A 20387-nucleotide genomic window follows, 5' to 3' on the forward strand; every position below is an offset into this window, starting at 1 on the left:
TCACAGATGTCAAAGTTCCACCAAGTCCTGGCAGCATGTTCACCAAATGCTCTGACAGCCAAGACTTTCATCTCAAGTGATGTTGTGATAGTATGTCAGTTGCTCTGTTTTTGCAGACATGAATCACTCATGATGTCAACCTTTCCTATACGACCTTCGCAACACATGGGAGCAGTTTCATTTAAATGTTCTTACATCCAGTTACCACACACACAGTTTTGAACTGTGTATGCTTAAATATCTTTTCTACAGTATAATCATTAATTACACAAAGTGAGATTTTTCACACATGCAAAATTTTGAGAAGGCACATAACCCCAAATTGGTCCACACACACAGCAGGATCTAGTTTGACCATTTGCAAATCTGTATCGCTTTGATATCTTGCAAAGGACAGTTCTTTAACCAGCAGCCTGATAAGAAAGCCTGCATTTGTTAAAGGTTCATTTGTGGATAAATGATGGTAACACAAACCATCATTGATTTAGTACATGGTACGTGTGAATTGAAGAGCAAGCCCATATGGTGCTCTGTCCAGATCTACAAAAATACTCCACTGTATTACCTAAAGATTGCCTGCTTCACGAAGGGGAAGGATTCTGTATCATCCTCAGAAGATTAGAAGTAGAGTTTCAAGCACAGGTATTGAGGAAGAGAGTGAAAAAATACAAATCAAGGGATCAGGGACTTGAAAAAAGCAGTTGGCAAGTGCAGGTAGCTTTGCACTTGAGATGTAACTGAAGCCTGAACCCTAGGGGTATATTAAAGGTAACTTCTAGATCATGCTTCAGCAGATGTATAGCCAATTAGAAATACCTGCATTGGACAAAGGACACTGGAAAGGTTAGTCTGGAAGATCTGAAACTACTAAGTCATCTAGAAACTCAACTGTTTGAGCCTGTTTTCTAAATAATAGTAACTGTCCTAACATACTGTTACAAGACAAATCTGCTAGCATTCTCACCCTACTTTTCCCTCTGAATATAGATGTATATGTTAAAGAAAATGAAAGGTAGAAACAGAGAAACTGAAAAGAGAATGGAGATAACTGTTTCAGTAGATACATATGGGCCGCATGTTCAGGGTGTGAAGTCAGAGCAAAACTTACAGCTCCCATGGCTCACAATCGTAACTCTGGTACCTGTGTGACTTTTCCTCCTGCCCAAAGGTATGTCACTGCAAGACTAGGGAGTGATAGAACAGAAAAGTACAACCAACATATCTACTCCCACCTTCCCTCAGCTTACTTCCCACCTTGCTGGAAGGAGAGTGTTGCTTTACTTTTTTTTTTTTGTTTGTTTGTTTTGATCTTGGGGCAAAAACCTTCTACTTTACTTACTCTACTGTAAGGCCTGAAAGCACAGTGTTTACCAAGAAATGAGATCTGCAATTAATAAATATAGGAAGACAATATTGTGAGTGGTCAGAACTGCCACTACACTCGTGAATGTTTGAGTCATTTTTGAGATATCAGGCTGAACAAATGAGGAAAGAGAGGAAAGCGAAGAGAGACTTCAGGAAATAATTAATTTTTTTTTGGAAAAACTGGTAGATGAATGGAGAGAAAAGCTACAGAGAGCATGAAGTCATCAAGGATAGTGCAGGAAGGACTTGAGTCATGATCAGCATGTTACTGAGTAAGCTGATGAGCCATAGTTACCACTTGAGAACTGGCTGGAGGTAAGCTAGCAGGCATCCATAGACAACAAGATACCTGACAAGCAAATGATGCAGCTCAGGTACTTTTGAATTTTCTAGAAACACAAAAAAGACCAAGCTTTTTAGAATATTTAATTATTCTAAACGTTGTAAAAGAGAAACAGGATTACAAAATGTGAACTGGCAATTATGTAGTTAAAATTCTACTCTAGTAACCACTTGAGACAAATGTCTGTCTAAAAACAGGATGGATGTTTGTGTGCACTAACATTACTTTGATTTTTTTTAGGAGAGGCATGAAGGGGAAAGACTCAGTCTTCTCAACTCCCCACCCATCCTTTGGCTCTGGCTACTGAGCACTGTATAAATTCCGTAGCAGGTACCGGGTCCCAGAGCCAGGGCCATTGCTAGCTGCTAGCTCCGTGTGCCTGAGGACACCCATGTCCAGCTCGCCCTGCTGCCGATGCCTCACTCTGAGCATGTGCCTCTGCCTTCCAAGTACACTCTGCTCAGGCATTTTTGCCTGGCTTTGCTCAGGAAATTTACCTAAGATTCCAGACAGGTTTTAGAGATGCTTTTAAGCTAGATTGGTAATCTGGAAAAGGTTTGGAGGGCCTGTTTTTTTTTTTATTTTTTACTGATCTATCTTAAAGTTAGTTAGCAGCTCTGGGAAAACATTTTCTGTGCCAAAAGAGCATGTGAAGCAGCTGCTCAGTACTTATGCAAACACCTGTGCATATTTTTAAGCTTACTAACAGTTGGAATAGCTTTCCCCCTCACCTCAATACTATGCTAATACCTATTACTTATACTGAAGCCTTTGTTCATGAAATATATTCATATTTCAATAATTCTGTCAGTGAAAAATATTGACATTTAACGGTGACATGACTAAAATGACAATCCTTCGATGGTACTTGAAATATTCAAGCATTAACAGTAGAATTTGCCTCCAAATCAGAGGCCAGATTTAGCAAGCACAAAATCACATCACTTTTCTGAGACTGTTCTCTTGCTTCTCCAAAATCTTCATTTTCTTGAAAAACAAGTACAGAATTGCTGATGGTGTAAGTGATGTCTGGAGATCACCTAGTCCAACCCCACCTGCTCAAAGCAGGGTCAGTTTGAGCAGGCTACTCGGGGACACACCTACGCAAGTTCTAAATGTCTCCAAGGACGGACACTTGCCCACCTCTCTGAGCGACCAGCTCCAAATGCACTTAAGCCTTCTGGACATGCCTGCACAACAACGACTTTAGAAATATAAGTTTACTTTACTAACATGGCTAACACAGAGATGTCTATACAAGTCTGCCACAGGCCAAAATTATTCAGAAGTCTGAATACCACCACCACTTTAGAACAGGGTGTTAATTGAAATGTCTGGAGAGCAGTCAACCTTCAATATTGATCAATTAGCTATTCATCTGTGCAAGTCTCAGACAAGCACTGTTTACAAAGAGAAGTGTTCTGTACTATGACTTGGTGGATTTCAGAGACAGTGCCTATTATGGAAGAGCCAGGACCCGGACTATAACAGACTTTATGTATTTACTCAGGTACACAATGAGGCTCAAAGGCCCTGGGGAAGTCAGAAGCTGCATAGCTGTATTCAGAAAGTTTGAAATATCCTGTGAATACTGTATGTATCATTTGTCAACCCATGCTGAAGAAGTTAATTTTGTGAACAGGGCCCAGACAATGCTCCTTTCCCTCTGCTCTCCCTCTCCCTTCCCATTATTCCACACACACAAAATTTAACCTCTGTCCCACACTGTACCTCTTCAGCTTGAGGATCACCATTCTCACATTTCATGCCTCCACCAATTTCCAGGCTTCTAAGAACTCACTGAAGACCACCAGGCCCAAGGAAGAAGCAGTCATTTCATCATTCTCATGACAGAAGTAGCCCTGAAAGAAAAAGCTCTTGCCTTCATAAGCAGCATTTTTAACACATAGCTGTAATGTCATGGAAAACAAGAACATCAGATCCTGCACAGCTGGCGACTCAACAGCATTTCTAGCACTGTTGAAGGCCAACAGTGACAACCCTCCCAAACTAATTTGTTCCACCATGTTGGTTTCAACATAGTTTCAACAACCATTAAAATTATTTAACTGTATTGCTGATGTGATTGTTAGGGCAAGACAGGAAACCAAGAGTTGTTTAGAGCTTCAGGGTTTGGTTCCTCCCTCCCCTTGGAAAGGGTTGCCCAATAATGTACTGTAGACTTCATCCCATTATCTATCATATAGACAGTTATATGCATATAGGCAAGAGACAAATGAAAATTTAGGTGAAACTATCAGACTCAGAAACCAGTTCTTTGGATTGGTCAACCTGTGACTGGATGCCCACGCAACAGAGAAAATTCCTCAGCGTTATCATATTCAAGAGAGATGCAACATTTCAAACTCTTTTGGCCCTTGCAATACATATTATAAAATATATCAATATATATATTTTAAATACTATTTATAATGGGCATTCAGTAGTCAGCAGCTGTAGTCATCAGATGCACATGCAATCTGTAAAAACTCTATATGCTGGCAGAGAAAGCTGCAGATGACCTAGGACGAGAAAGTTATAGAAAAAACATACCGTTAACACTTCCCTCATAGGCAATATAAAGCAACAACAGAAAAGCACCTAAGCACCTTGGCAGGTATGAAGGGACAGTCAGCTTTGGTAAAGGGACAGTGATAGCTGCTGACAGCAGGAATACATTTTCAGAACCCCCTTTTACTTCAGAAATAACAAAAATAGTTTCATATCCTCAGTGTGAAAGAAATAGTTCACTACACTACTTGCTGTTCACATGGGATACAAAATGGCAATCTACCTATGTTGGGGGCTAGGAGGTCTTTAATACATGTGAATGGCTTTGTTTTCTACACGTGGAGCAGGGTAAGGAGAGAGCTCATACAGGAATGCTTTGGCAGGTTTCAACACTGGAGTAGGGGAGATTAGCCCATAATTCAAGGCCAGTTTTGCATGCAACAGGAAGTTTAATCATCTTAACAGGCTTTCTTACAGCTAACTGTAGCATTGACTGGACAAACAGAATCAATTGATCAATACTGGATCTATGTTTAAAAGAATAATTCCTTCTCTTTCAAACATTATTGTTGATCCCACTACGTATGGTTCTACCATCGTAAAATCCCCGATATTTTCCATTGTTAGCAAGCTCATTAACATCTGCACGTTGTCCTTTGTGGTGAAATCAGATCTCTCTCTTAGCAAGGTTTCTCATGATCATGGAAAGCAGCTAAATCTGTCTTTCTATAAAGTCTCGTGTTTTTTTGACAAGAGAGCATACTGCAACAGCTTTCATTAAGGATTTGTTTCATTATCTACCATGTAGGCCTCCTGGGTAAGAAGTAAAGAGCTTTCTTGATCATGTGTGGTTTAATGCTTTTTTTGTTTGTTTGTTTGTTTTTTCTTTTTTTGTTTTGTTTTGTTTTTTTTCTCCTTCTCCATCCATCCTCCCACCAAACACTAAGCTTTTTGGTCACCTTATCCTACCACAATACATATTACTTGAAATCAGAATGCAGGTTTTTCTTTTTTTTTTTTTTTTTTTTTTTTTTTTAAATAAATCAAGCTGTAAATGCCAAACATTAAATAATTGTTCTTGTGCATTACTTCAAACTGACATAAATAATTGTACATTGATAAAACCACTTTGGGTATAATTTGGTGGTTATGGAGATGTGCCTGGAGTCTGCCAAATCACCACTTAGCTGAAATCACAATTTGTCTAACAGACTTATTCTGCCAGTGAAAGTCACTGTCTTCCCAAATATTGCCAGATTTCTCAAGTCAGGGCATGGGTATCTAGAGCTACAAGCTTCTTGAAGAACTGACTTACCTTTCTTTTCCTTGTAGGCAAAACCCAGTATTTCCAGTCATTCACATTCTGCAGTACTCAAAGAATAATTCAGCTGCCAGATCCCATCGTGTGTACACACTTTCCAACCTGAAGGTATGAACTGTGGGATTATATTTTATTCTCATCCATTTACCTGTATGCCTGTTTCCAAGTTATTAAATTACATTACATAGCTCAGTATTCCCAAATGATGAAAGTGATGATACAGCAGTACAGACTATCCATTCTGGTACAAGAGCGCATAGTCATCCATGACAGTAAACCAAAAGGTTGAAGAAACAGTAATACAAAATATTAATTGCTATATGGCAAGGACTAATTGGGGTGTTTTTATGAACTCTCTTTAGAAACTGGCCACTAGGCCTGTGGCCTACAAACTACAGTCTGTGGATTAATGTCAGTCTTTGATTTAATTAAAAAAAAAAAAAAACAGCAATTGAGTTTGACTTACCTGTCAAAGAAAAATCTTCTTGTTCAAAACCCAAAGATTGTGCATTATACATGACATTAAGGTGGATTTGTCTGAGATATAACACTAGGTTTTTTAAGAAAACATATTTAATGCTGAGTCATTTTCTCATATGTGGTCTTCACATAGTCTTAATAATATTCTCTATTAATCCCTCACCTTATTAGTCAATTCATTTGCCTGTGTCTTTTCTCTGGCAGAGCTGAATCTTCAAATCATCAGTTAAAAGCTCAAGTATCAACAGTTAATAGTCCACGTAATGATTACACCCAGCAATAATACAATTCTTCAAGTTAGAAACTGATCAGATGAACAGTGAGATTTGCTTTATCAGTTGTAACCAATAAGAAAACATTTGCAAAAGCTAGAGGCAAATACAGTCCAGTTTAGAATAATCCAACCTAAACCCTGACCACTGAGCTTCAAAATTATTCTCTCACAGATTTCTACATGTTAACTCTCATTTTTCTTCATTTTCTACTTTTCCTTCCTTTTCTGGTGTGTATCTTATTTTTTTAACTTGCACAAAACTTATAATTATATTAAAAGATAAACATTTTTTGTGGTGGGTTTGAGTGGGAACTCAAATAAACATGATGTATATGCAGGAATCTTGACCTCCATAGGATGACGTCAAGGACAAACACTGCTGTAAATACAAAGCAAGCTGGTACAGACACATTTTTGTTTAAAACATTATAGCAACTCTTAAAAATGGTTCTTATGATGAAAGATGCTAGAGCTTGAAAGTAATACAGTGTTTGACCAGTCTTAAAATCATAAAATTATCTGATTAACATTTTGTTTAATGAGTAAGTAGAGTACTATGGCAAAATGGTTATCTGTACTTACATATTTTTATTCTGTTCTTGAGCTACAATATTTAATTTCATATGCACTGTTCTGAGTAATCCCAACACAGAATGGAAAAACATGTCAGTTGTTTCATTTCAAGATAGTTTTAATCAGGTAATTACAGGAAAAAACATTTAAACAATTTTTATGGTGTTATCTGCTATGTCAACTTACAAGGATATGATGTAACAAACCAGTTACAAACTTAAAGGCATATTTACATTATATACTCAAAGTAACAAGCTATATTCATATTCATAAAGGAAACATCTATGGGATGAGTTAACTAAACCATACATCATTTAGTAGAAAGAAGTAGCAGTTGAGGTTTAATGGAAACAATATACACATGAGGCACTTTGAGGTCATTAGGGTGGAAAGCAAATGGCACCAAGCAAGAGAAGTAAAACTATGTACAGCTTGTACTGCAGCTCTGAACATAAAGGCTTCTTCTTCACCCAATACTTTGATTTCTTAAATGAACCACAACTTTTGCAATTAAGAAAAAGAAGCTTTCAGGAAAAATGAACCAAACCCAAACCCAAACAGCCCCCTCGACCCCTCCCTTCTATTTATCAGTGCACTGAAGGAAATGCAAGTTTTTATCCACTCAGCTGCTGGACTAAAAGGACCATAAGGCATCTTCTTAAAATTACTGTTTTGTTGCCAGCCACCACCCTTGATCTTCATTTTATTAATATGAATGTATCACTGTACTGGCTGCATACTGTGCCATAAGCTCTGGAAAGATTTAAAGTCTAATTTAAACCTGTGCATTATTTACACGGGAGTTCAACATTATCCTCCAGGTACACATGAACAGATCATTCTGAAGAGAACACATCTGAAATGGGAATGTTATATTCCAACATGCAAAATTAAGACATCCTTCAAAATACCTTTGTTTCTCTAGAGGAAACAGCATTGGTTAAGACAGTTTGGAACATCCCTTATATAAGCTCTGGAAAGGAATCTGAGTTTTATGCCATCGTTTGCTGCTGTTTACTAAACAGTTACCATAGTAATTCTAGATTATTATCAGAATATTGCTTTAATCTTGCACACAGCTGTAGGTATACCCTTCACAACCACTGAATCGCATGTGTGAATGCACAGACCCACCTGTGCATACTCAAAACTTGATTCGTATCACAAACCAAAAGGCCAGATTCCATCTGCATGAACATCAAAACTCCATCAACATTGCTGTGGGAAAGAACTTCAAGGGGGAAAAAAAATACTAAATAAATCAATCTTTTTTATGAGCTCAGTGACAGAATCAAAATTACCTTAATTTCATTCCTGACTTTTATGCTCTTGTTTAATAGGCCATCGTAACTATTTTAAACCTAATGTATGGTTAAAGCATTTTTATTTTCAATCAGTATTAAGAATGAAACTTAAGCATCATGAGATACAGAATCACAGTAAGAGTCCAAGTTACTATTTTGTAAATTCATTCTAAAGCTTAACATATTTTTGTAGTGCACGGAGAGCCAGTTAAATTACTGTGTAATAAAATATTGTTCCTGAATGCAGCTGAGTGTTTTTCCCCCAGTAGATGGTGCACGAGGGCCACTATCATTTAACTTCTTCCTCCACTTTCAAGGGGAAATACTTAATTTTCACGGTAACAGGCTTTCGACAAGTGAGGGACTTAATATTCAGCGATGGTTTCCCAAGGCTCAGGCCTCCCCTCCAAGCCACACAAAGCTCCACTACTACGCGCCTGACAAACTACAGTTCTGATGTTAAGGGTAAGGGGAGGAGTAAGAATTGGGGAAGAAAGTTCTCTTTTCCCAAATGCTTAAGAAAGTATTTCAGAAGAGACAGAACAAACGTTACGTGCTGTCGAACACAAAAGATGGCACAGATTTCATGCCCACCTTCCACTACTCACCTCCTAACTGCAACAGTGGGCAAGATCCCAAACACCAAAAGGAAAAGTAGGTGTGCATCCTACTCAAACCAACCCCTACGTAACCACATCTCTTTGCAGTTCTTGTAGTCGCTCTCACACCGGGCATGCAGGCTGACACTTCCAGCACAAGGAGAGAAAGTGAACGTGTCATTTCAGTAACCTTTTTTAGATGGATCAAGTCTTCAAAGAGGAAAGCAAAAGGTGAGAACACTTTAGCAGCAAAGTGGTTAAATGCAAAGTGAAAATATTAACGCACACATTCAATAAAAATATTAAAGCACATGTTTCATATAAAATACAGTACAGGACCAGGAGTTTCACTATGTCGTATAGTGCTCAGAGGAAACAGTTAAACTAATTTCTTTCTGAAGTTTATACACAATATGATTCTGTAGCATTTTCCGATACAGCCAGCAAGTTCTTTTCTTAGGTTGTTCATACCACTCTTCACCTTGAATTAGGAACCTAGTACTTACAAATATTAAATGCCTCTCATTCACTAGAAAAACATCACCATTTTTTTATCAAAGTTGTTTTTAAAGTTAACAGTCTATTCTAGGCAACCAAGTTTAGCTGAAAATGTGTGAAGCATGAAAATCAACCAGAGTAGCAGCATTCAAATATATAAACAGTAAAAACCAAGACTGCTGCTACTGTGTCATATTCTTGGACTTAATTCATCCAATCAACTCTTAATACAAAACTAGAAGCTCTTCCGTAACTTCTACAGTTATCAATATATTTGTCTTCTTTTCAATGTGAAATAATACTTTGAGATGATCTATGTACACAACATGGTCAATTCAAGCTGTAATATAAATATAAATGTTTTCTTTTAAAAAGTATTTCATAGGCAGATAATGTTATATACATTTGCTCATTTTACTTCTGGGCTACAAAGGAAAAATAAGGACACTGATACATGCAGAGAGAAAAATGACACAAAATATACTGAAGAAATGCATAGGAGGTGAGAAAAGACAGTCATGTGCATCCTTTAAAATGTTAGGTTTTTTGTTTGTTTAATAACAAGGGTATACTGAGGATAGTCTGTCCCACTCCAGCCAGCATATCAAATAGGCACCTTCGCTAACGAATTATGACTGTTTTTCACGTTTTACATATCTTTAATGAGAAGTCAATGCTTCTTACTTCATGACAGAGCAAAGCAGGAAATGTTTTAAAAAACTCTCTATGGGTTAATTGGTTAATTCTTATCGGAAAGTTAAACACTTAGTAAGTACAAAGCCATAACAAATAACATACACAATATACCACCACACATACACACACTCTCTCTCCCTCTCTCCACTCCCTCCCCCATCGTCCCTCCAAATTTCCCCAACTAAGAAGTTCACTCCAATTTTGCCTGGGCTGTAATTCATTTCTCAGGCTAAGTCTTTTGTTGTTGTTTTTGAACAACACACAGAGTACTTTTGTTCTTGCCCATTCAAGTAAGAAAAAGTTGCAGTTCAAAATAATGAAAACAATTTCACTTTTGTTATTAATCTTTTGTTTTAATCATAGTACTTGATAAACAGCTGAACAGGATCCTAGTTTAACAGAAGGATAAACAAGAACACTGATGACAATTTGTTACAACTGCCTTAATGTACTTTTTGCTTAATGAACATTTGAATATGCAATAAAGTATTTTTGGAGGACACCCCAAAAGAAAACAACTTGCTGGTTGAGCAACAGAAACAACTTCCTTTTTGCTATTATGTTGAAATCAAAGTCATTTATATATAAAAATAAATGTTATGTTCTAACAAGAACATTTTAGACAATTACATCTGTGCTTAACAAAAAAATATTGGTCACTCAAGACTAGAATAATTAATATTTTAAAGATTTTTAGATTATCAGAATGTATGGATACAACTCAACACAAACTGTAGCTGAAGGGAAACAGGACTGAAAATATCAATTTGTCCATCTGGAATAAAAATGCGACTAAATTAACTAATTAAATATTTAAAATACTACCATGGAATGTGACAGTAGATATGGTCCATACCTACTATATCAGAGGGAAGGAAAGTTTAACATGTAATAATTCGTACCTTACACATTTAGTTAAATATAAACATTTGTTATTTATACATAAAGTCGCTTCCAAAAAACTATTAATAAGTGATTTAGTTGCACTTAAAATCAGTTTCATTTCTCATTTGCCGAGTATTAACTTTTCTTAATCTTAAATCAACTGTCACTAGTGCACTTTTAGTTAAGATTTCCCCTCAGGTAAGTTTTAATCCTTTTAAAAGAGCCCCCTCACCTAAACCATGAATGTACAAAGTGGCAAAAGTTAATCCCTTTTAGTATAATCATAGTTTATATGCTCATTTTATAGCCAATAATAAGAATAGGCTTTCCTTTGCAAAAATCTCCTTCACAACTTGCAACAAATGCCACGCACTCAAAGGAAATAGTTAGGCATGGCTAGCACTTGTAAAATGCCAAGGTCTGACAAGTCTTGTCGCTTCCTCCACATCAAGCATCTCTTACATGAAAGAAGATTCCCTTCAGCTCGCCAAAAAGCTTCCACAAATCCAAGTTAGATGCTTCCTGGAAACAAAGATTTTTCAGCTCTGTTTGGCACAAGACTGATTCATCCCGCAGCTTTATGCTTGCCTCCACAGCACCCACATACCTCACCGCAGTGATGGCATGCTCTCAAGGGGAGGTAGCAGCACATACATGGAGCAATGAACGAGAGTGCCACCAGTGCTAACCAGCGTAAGCAGAACTTGTCATCACTAGTGTCACACGAGCAAGGATCAGAGAAATCTCCTTCAGAGTCCGACATGCAGTGATACAGCATGCTCTCTGCGCAAAGCATGCAACTAACTTGGTAGATACATCTTTTAATAGGATCTGGCGCATCTTGACATTTTCCTCTGCCATTATCTTCATGATTAAACCTTTCCTGGCAGTATATACAGCGGGAACGCTCACCATCCTCTTTTCTCCTTTTTGAGTTTTTAAATTTTGATGAGGAAGGCTGAGTTTTAAATACCACAGAACTCTTTGAGTCTTTCAGGGAATTCAACTTAGTTCCATCCCCACATGGGTATAAATAGTCAGATTTTTTACTGTCTGATTTAGAAAATGGTATATTTGAGTCTGCGTCATCCCTCTCCAGGTCGTTCTTCCACATGTCAGGATGCCTGTAGTCTGCATAACGACGTATCAAAATGTCACGAGGGTTTATTCTAACAATTTCATCTTCATCCTGAAAACTAACATGTCTGATTGACTTCAGTGGGACCTGAAATGGCAAAGCAAGATAAGTTCACTACAGTGAAGACCCAAATTTATGCCCACCTACAATGCGAAAACTAAGATTTAAAAATTAAAAAAAAAAACCCAGGACTTTTTCATTGATGCTTCAAGATAAAAATTTCAGCTTATTTTCTTACTAGTACAATTTACAGACTTCCCCACAATCATGAGCCTTTTGCATTTTAGTACCATGAGCTTTAGTATTCTTTCCTGACTTTCTAGTAGCTCACAAAAGCTTTGGATATTTTGGTATCCACATAAAACCTGATACTGTTCTTTGAATTATGCTCAAAATTCAGGCTTTAACATCTTTCAGTAGCAACTAATTCCACAGATCAATTATGCCTTATGCGAATTTGCTGATTTCATGTCAGTGATGATTCACTGCTTTACAATTAACTCCCTGATACATTCACTTTGAGTTACTCATGTTATCTAGGAGAATCTTTCCCTTATTCCTGCTTTAAGTTTTCTAACTCCCTCCTCTTTTGCAACAAGAGTATTGAACACTGGTTACTCATTCTCAAAGCTGCATTCTAGATAAGGATTTTGCCATATGAAGAGTAATATTCAATAGCATGATCAAGCAGTATCAGTGGCTTCTAAATGCAACTCCCCTTAGCTAATATACAGTACTTAATTAGTTTAGGACACCAGCAGGCAAACACCTAAGTACTTTTTAAATTCTCAACTTGTAATGAACTGACCACAATTCAAGACCTTCTACCTCAAAAGGCAAGTAAGAAGGAACGTGCTAAACACATATAAAACAAACAGCAGAGAGATAAGATAGAGTTCTTGTTTATTCTGCCTTACGATAAAAGGGCATGGGGGGCATGAAAAAGTTGAAGGTGGCAAATTTGAATCATCCGAACTGAAATACTGCAGACCTTAGATCTAAGTGTAAGATAGTGGACTGCCACTAAATGTTACTGAAATCACATTACAAGTGACTTTCAAGAAAAGGTACAAATAATGACAGGATAAAAATTTAGCACATGTGTATGGAAGTAGCTCCCAAAAATAGCAGATAGTGCAGCAAAAAAGCAAAAGTCTCAGTAAGTCCCAGTATTCCTGCCTTACAGGCAGGCAATTATTTTCCTACACTGTAGGGCTATTATAATCGGAGCCAGAATATAAGCGAGCTTCAAGTCAAATTCCGCCTTTTTTTCCTGTCAAGTGCACAGCCTGCAAACCATCTCACAGAAAGACTGGGAAAAAAACCATTACTCCCTAACCCATTAGCCTTACAAATTTCTCCAGAATCATTACTTATTTGGGAATGCATCTTTAGCATCAGTATCATTGATCTGAGAGTATATACCTTATTAGTACTGATCAAATCAATGAGAATTAATGTGTCACCATTGCATAGTCTAGGACGACAGTTGAACTGCATGTTTCTTATCTGTTACAGTGTGTAACAACAAACTACCGAAGATGATGTTTTAAGTTAACACACTTTTATTTCACTTTGCACGTGTCTTATGTTCCTACTACAATGAAGTAGGTATGCACTGGTTTTGAGGTAGGAGGCAGAGGAGGGAAGAGGGAAAGCAGCTGGGAGAGAGGAAGGAATAGCTGCTTAAAATATGCCAGCTTCTGATTATGTAAGAATATCTGTAGCCTGCTTTAACCATCACTTCCCTGCTTAATAATCCTTGTGCGATGTATTTTAAGTACAGAACTGTAATTAGAGTTGCTTTGCCCTCAGAGTTTCAACTGGAGTATGCTAGCAAGAGTAATTTTTTGTTATTGGCTCCAAGCCATGTAGTTAGACTTCCACAAGGTCTCGAGGATACTGGGTGAAGAAAGGTTATATCCTATTCAGCTAACATCACTGCTATTCCATACTTCCCCAGGCTCTGATGCAAGCAGTTAGGCCTCCTCTTTGCTTATAAAAGCAGAGTGCTTCTCAACTCTATCCTGTTTTTAAACAAGAGAAAGAGCCTATTGTTTTAGCATCAATAACTAGCTATGGGTAATTGGCTTTTTTGAACAGTTAACAGCATAAATTTATTTAAGGGGAAAAGCATCAAAAATGTCATTACAATTCCATATGTTACAGGCATAAAGGATCCTTACCATACTGTTCACACAGAGTATTATGCATGCATCTAAGACATTAAATAAAACCAATTGTTTAAAAGGAAAAAAACCCCAAACCTCAAACCAAAAAACCCACCCTCAACATCCCACTCCTCAGACAGCTAATAGCCATTAAAGATCACTGCAAACACTAACAACTGTAAAATCTGACCTCTCCTCAGTCTTTAAAGACTTTTTATTTGTTTGAGCAGAACATACCACATACATAGAAATAATTTCTTTTTTTTCAAGTCCCCAGCCAAACATCTACTAAAATGCTTAAGGTCTGACGTATTACAAACAAGGCAGCATTACATTCTTTATGCAACTGATACTAGAAATCATTTTTGAAGAGAACAAGAGGGAAATGCTAAAAAACAAGGACACAGGAGAAATGTTGGAAAAGTTTTAGAAATAAAGTGCTTACATATTGGGTGTTTAATGGAACCTATATGAAAGCATGAGGTACATGAAACCTTAAGAACAATACATAATCCAGATTCAGTTAAGTACAAACATTAGCAAAATTCAATGAGAATAATGCACATTAATCCTCTAGCCGTTCCAAATTATAACTCAGCACAAGTGCCACCTCTGTCTAACAGCTGAAGCAGGAAAGGAGGAAGAATATTACAGCAAACTTAAATTCCACAGAGAATCTCATTATGAATATACTTAGCCAACTGGAAATTAGGCAGAAAGATTTTGTTAACACAACTGAACTTGCTAGTATTACACCCTGCTTGAAGGGGTGCACCTTTAAACACGGCACAGACACTTGCTTGGTATTGCAGCCTTCACTGCCTCTCCTCAAACAGACATGCTTGACTTTGCACCGCTTGCAACTCTACGATATGAGGACACCAGCAGCTGAATATGTCATTGCAAAGTACTAAATGTAAGTTAAACACACGTCAGTGTATCAGAAGCTGAAGAGCTGAGACACTTGGGTATTTTTTAGTAACAGTCAAAGTATTACAGGTAAAGATCTGAATGGTCATTAATCACTTCTTTAGTTTGAGCATACACTTCTTGAGCTATTCAACTTACAAGCACAGTAAGAGTGTTCAAGCTTATTTACATAAAATTGAAACAAAATAGGTATTGACCTCAAGATCTGCTGTGCCACACAGTCACACGCATAGAGTTCAGTAGAGACCGTGCAGTGTGTGCTCATACTGAATGTGAGATTTTGTTGACTTGCCTATGTTCTAAATGTGTGCACCACAGGACCATGCAAAAAGCATGGAGTGTCGGATGTAGGTGGTGCTACAATATGAGAAAAATATTTTAAAGAACATCTACCCAAATTTCCATGGAATCTCCCATAACTTCAGTTTATAAGAAGTGTAGTCTAACATTGTCATTTCAAATAAACTCCTATTTAGTTTATAACAGTCAGGCACTACCCAGTATACCACATCTTAAGTTACCACTTTCTCAGTAGCCAATTCTTTATGTGCTCTTAAAACATACAGGAATTCTAGGCTACTACACTTTGCAACTCAGTGAAGACTAACAGCATGTACAGCACTGGACACTGTAGCTGTTAAGTGTTACTGCAATAACCTAATCACTCATCTATTCTAAGAAATTTTTAAATTCTCTTTGCAAGTAAATGGGAAGAGGGAAAAATATATACCTCTTGACGAACAGAACAAACAAAAATATGAGGTGACTTAGAGATAACTGTAGATCCATAATTAAAAATCAGAAGTTCATAATTTCAATATCTTTAGTTAGTTTTTCAGATAACACTGTTTTCTTCTTTTGCCCAATAACTCAGGAAGCATCTGATACAAGACTTTAATACAACCCCATCTTTCTTTGCAAGAATGACTGAGGGCATTAAAAAGCTTTATTTCAAGGAACAGAAATACTTTCTGATGAAGTGCTCCCAACTACCTGAACTTGCGTTCTGCTTTGACTTCTGTTATGAAGCTTATTCTAAAAAGTTTCCCATGTGCTCGCTTTTGGCATAAGACCCTCAAATTAATTATTATCCAACTCACTAGTCTACAAACTGTCAGTTCTTTGAGGCTTAGAAAAAAGCAAAAGGTATATTGTTAAAGAAAAAAGCTGTAACATTGCCTTTCCAATCTAATGCATAAATATGACCTTTTAAAAAATGTCTGTACATCAGACTTCCTCATGATAGTGGGTTTTTTTCTGTTTTAAGAATCTGTTTACCAATAGCTTAATACTTTTCATGCATAACTGATACACTGTTTTCCTTTCTGTATCAAAAGAGAATATTTCAGTTTAAAGAGGCAGTTAAGAAAGCACAAGGTTTCACTAAAAATATTAAGCAAAAGTGTCCCACTGTGTAATGCATCCAAGATACTTATTTTAAAGATACTTTTCAATATTTCTAATCAAAACAGTATTAGTATATGTGTAACCAAGATTAAGCTCATGGCCAATTAACATTTTCTGAACAAATTTAAACAGCTTTGCAAGGCTGCAGATACAGAAGTCTGTAATACAGAAATCTGACTTCAAAGAAAGTCAAAAGATTTATTCATGTAGTCTGCTGCACTACAAGCATAGGCAAATACCTTCACGAAGTTTTACCGCTGCCATAATGATGTTGTAGTATTTCAGCTGCAAAGCTTATACTGATAATTTCAAGTTGAGAGTATAATACTACATACAGGGACTTAAAATGAAAGTGCTTTCTTGTCATCAACTACATACAGTGCCATTAATGCAGCAAGCAAAGTAAGAACTGCTTCTTTTGTTGGTAGTCTTACCTGGTTAGGCTGGCTAGGAAAACAGGCTCTCCTGTTGTTGAAATCCTCAAACGCCGAAGGCCTTGAATTTGCACTGTTGTAAGGTTCACTGGTTACTACAGTTTCGTGTTGGAAAAGGTGTTCTTTCAGTAATGAACCTGATGTATTTTCTTGATTAGTCTAGAATACACAAGAACCCCCTTGAAACGATTTTGCATTTATTAAAAAATCACATCAAATATACCAAGTTCATACATAAATGCATTAATATTCTACATACAGTGTTAGGTTTTTTAAATACACATTTTTAAAGTACTTGTAAGTAGGCAAGTGTTTTCTTTACTATGAGTCAGCCTTGGAAAATAATCGTTCCTTCTCTGCAGAGCATCCACAACTTAGGCACTACAGATACGTGCCTTTGTAATTCAGTTGCCAAATCAGGACTAAGGTATTTCTTTAAGAAGGGAGAGATTAGCCCAGTCTCCGAGATTATGCTTTCTTTAACTACCCACACATCTGCCAGTATTTACAAATATACAATTGGAGAAAAAAAATTTCTGAGACTAATAAAGCAAAAGCTAGTCAGACCTTTTAATAAATTAAAAGCAAGATCAGCTGGAAAGGAACAGAAAGTCAGTTTTAACATATACTGGCTCAATTAAAATATCTAATTACAGCACGTGTGTACTGAACAACTAATGACTGTCTTTTTGAAATTAAGGTTGTATCAGGAAATTTGATACAAAAATGAGACCATGTGGCAACATATAATAAGATATTTGCAGGATGTGTGCCACTCCAAATAAGGAAAAGGAAGTATGTTTGGGTGGAATATTGGCTTGTGAGATGATTCAATTTCTGAAAAGAACATAAAAATAAACACTTCTCTATCTTTAACCTTAACGGACTGGGATATACTTAGGATACAGTAGAGCATATTGATACAAATCCCATTGGTCTGCTAAAAATGTATTGTAAAATGTTTTGTTTGTATTGAGAGATGCTGTAATGTTAACTGGCTGTCATCATCTGATAGCACTGAGAAAATTCTGGCATCATCCAACTTCCAGCAATGAGAATGTTTCAGCTTTATTGTAAGAATTTGTATATATCAAGAAAACATTAAGGGGGAAACAATAAAAATACTGCAAAAAAACTACTGAGGCAGAGGCAAACCTGAAGTTTTGGCAGGTTAAGTACTAACACTAAATCATTAGTTTTCATTTATCAAAATACTTAAGGAACTTATTCTGGGATTACATTAGCATCTCACGTACATAAAAGACTAACGTATCAAGTCTGAAGACATCTAGATAAAGTGGAAGTAGCTGTTCTGTAGCTGCTCTTCAGGAAAGAGAAAACCATCACATCACTAAGAACTTACATATTGTTCAGAAGAGCTCTGACTGGAAAAACATTAGAATTAGTAAATAATGATCAGTTTTAATTAGTACTAGAAAACATACACCCTATGAAAGACAGTAACTCAATCAGGTTAAAGTTCCACTGAAAAATTTTGAAGACAGGCAAAACTCCAGAAAGAAGAACTTCTTGTAGATCCTTGAGCATGACAACACTACTAAGCAATCGATCCTGTTGTTGTCAAAATCAAATTTCCTGGTCAAACACTACTGGGAAAGGAGTACAAAAGAAACATTGAAATGACTGGCAAGAGTTAGATTTCACAGATATATACTTATTAGTGCAGTATCAAACATCTTCCTATCAGTAGGTACTCCTGCAGCTACATTGCCCAATGACACGAAAAGCTTCCAAAACACTGGTTCCAACCACAGGAGAGCTACATTCAAAATAAGGAAGAAACGCCTGCAACTATTTTTGGTTTGAGTGATGTTATAAATGCTTACAAGCAGAAACTATTTAAGCTAGGAACACACTTAACAGCTAGAAGCCATTTTATAGAAACCACAGTGATAAGCACTACCTAACCCCCTTATCTCCCCTAGTTATTATCAATTTGAGGGGTCTAGGGAGGAGGATGAGAGCTGCAAAAACTACTACTCCTTCCTTCCCAGGGAGAAAACACATACTACCCACAAGTCAGTCTTTATCCCTGGGTGAGATTTTCAACAGTCTGTATTACTTCCTGTCCCTGCAGGTGATTCGCACCTTTTTTCTTTTTTCTTCAGAAATAAACTACCTACAATATAGAACACCTGCACATGCTCACACAGACACACACACATGCTCCCCTTGGCAGTCAAGATAGGGCTCCATGTAATAAAGGATACAGGCACTGATCTTCTATTACAGCACTAACTAGCAGTGTCAGACACTGATGTATGAAATACAAACCTTAATCTTAGAGCAAGCCTTTGTGCCCTATACACAGCAATTATAAAGGAATGCTTTTATAAAATTCCAATACAGGCACCACAATTCAAGCTAATTGACTTCAAGGACGAATCTGGGGGTGGCAGGAGACAGAGAAAGGCATCTGACCCTTGTAAGGAAAGAACTCAAGACAGCTGTTTGGAAAGCACAATGCTCAGCCTACCACCACAGACACTACAGGTAAGTGGACACAGCCTAACTTCTGGTATTTATGAAAAATTAAAAGTGACAAGGTCAGTTACAATCTTATTTAGCCTGTAAATATTCACTATGCAGAACCATAGAAATGCCAGATGAATATCCTGAACTCTATTTTAAATTAAATTGATAGTTTAGATACAGCCAAACCATGTTAATTAGTATCAAAAAGGCTTTCTTTGGATGACACTTCTGCTCCAGTGTAGTGTTTTATGTCAAGGTCATAAACACCTGAAACCCCACCTTTATAATGGAAACACTGACAACCTGAAAGGCAGAGGCCCTAGAAACAAAAATGCTATTGTATTGGAAATGCATTTAAGTAAAAAGTGAACATGTGAAGTTTTCCACAAGAACTAAGCTTGGTGTAATAAATATAGAGAATCAAAGACTGGCTTGGGTTGGAAGGGACCTTAAAGATCATCTAGTTCCCACCCCCCTGCCATGGGCAGGGACACCTTCCCCCAGCCCAGGGGGCTCCCAGCCCCGTCCAACCTGGCCTTGAACCCTTCCAGGGAGGGGGCAGCCACAGCTGCTCTGGGCACCCTGGGCCAGCGCCTCACCACCCTCACAGGAAAGAATTTCGTCCTGGTATCTAATCTAAATCTATCTTCTTTCAGTTTAAAACTGCTACCCCTTGTCCTGTCACTACACTCCCTGACCGAGTCCCACACCACCTTTCCTGTAGCCCCCTTTAAATACTGGCAGGCCACTGTAAGGTCTCCCCGGAGCCTTCTCTTCTCCAGGCTGAACAACCCCAACTCTCTCAGCCTGTCTTCATAGGAGAGGTGCTTCAACCCTCTGGATCATCATATTACACACAAACACAGATGCATACATTCCCCCTTTCTACTGCCCAAAGCAATTACACCGCCCACATTCAATATCCTTTAACCACAGCCTGCAAAGTACAGTACTGGCATAGG

The 20387-nt window shown here is 37.4% G+C and overlaps 1 protein-coding gene across 1 annotated transcript in view; it reads right to left on the minus strand.

The window, feature by feature from the left end:
* Positions 1 to 9906: 9906 nt before the first annotated feature.
* SPRED1 (sprouty related EVH1 domain containing 1) overlaps positions 9907 to 20387 on the minus strand; it is a 60851-nt gene continuing 50370 nt past the window's right edge. The window contains exons 5-6 of the mRNA XM_032984712.2: positions 16930 to 17088; positions 9907 to 12074 (exon numbers count right to left, since the gene is read on the minus strand). Coding sequence (XP_032840603.1) covers positions 11415 to 12074; positions 16930 to 17088 — 819 coding nt within the window. The 3' untranslated portion in view covers positions 9907 to 11414. The remainder of the gene's footprint in view (positions 12075 to 16929; positions 17089 to 20387) is intronic.

The sequence above is a fragment of the Tyto alba genome, unplaced genomic scaffold, assembly GCF_018691265.1.
Source record: "Tyto alba isolate M040663 unplaced genomic scaffold, T.alba_DEE_v4.0 Super-Scaffold_18, whole genome shotgun sequence".
NCBI classification, from domain to species: Eukaryota; Metazoa; Chordata; class Aves; order Strigiformes; family Tytonidae; genus Tyto; species Tyto alba.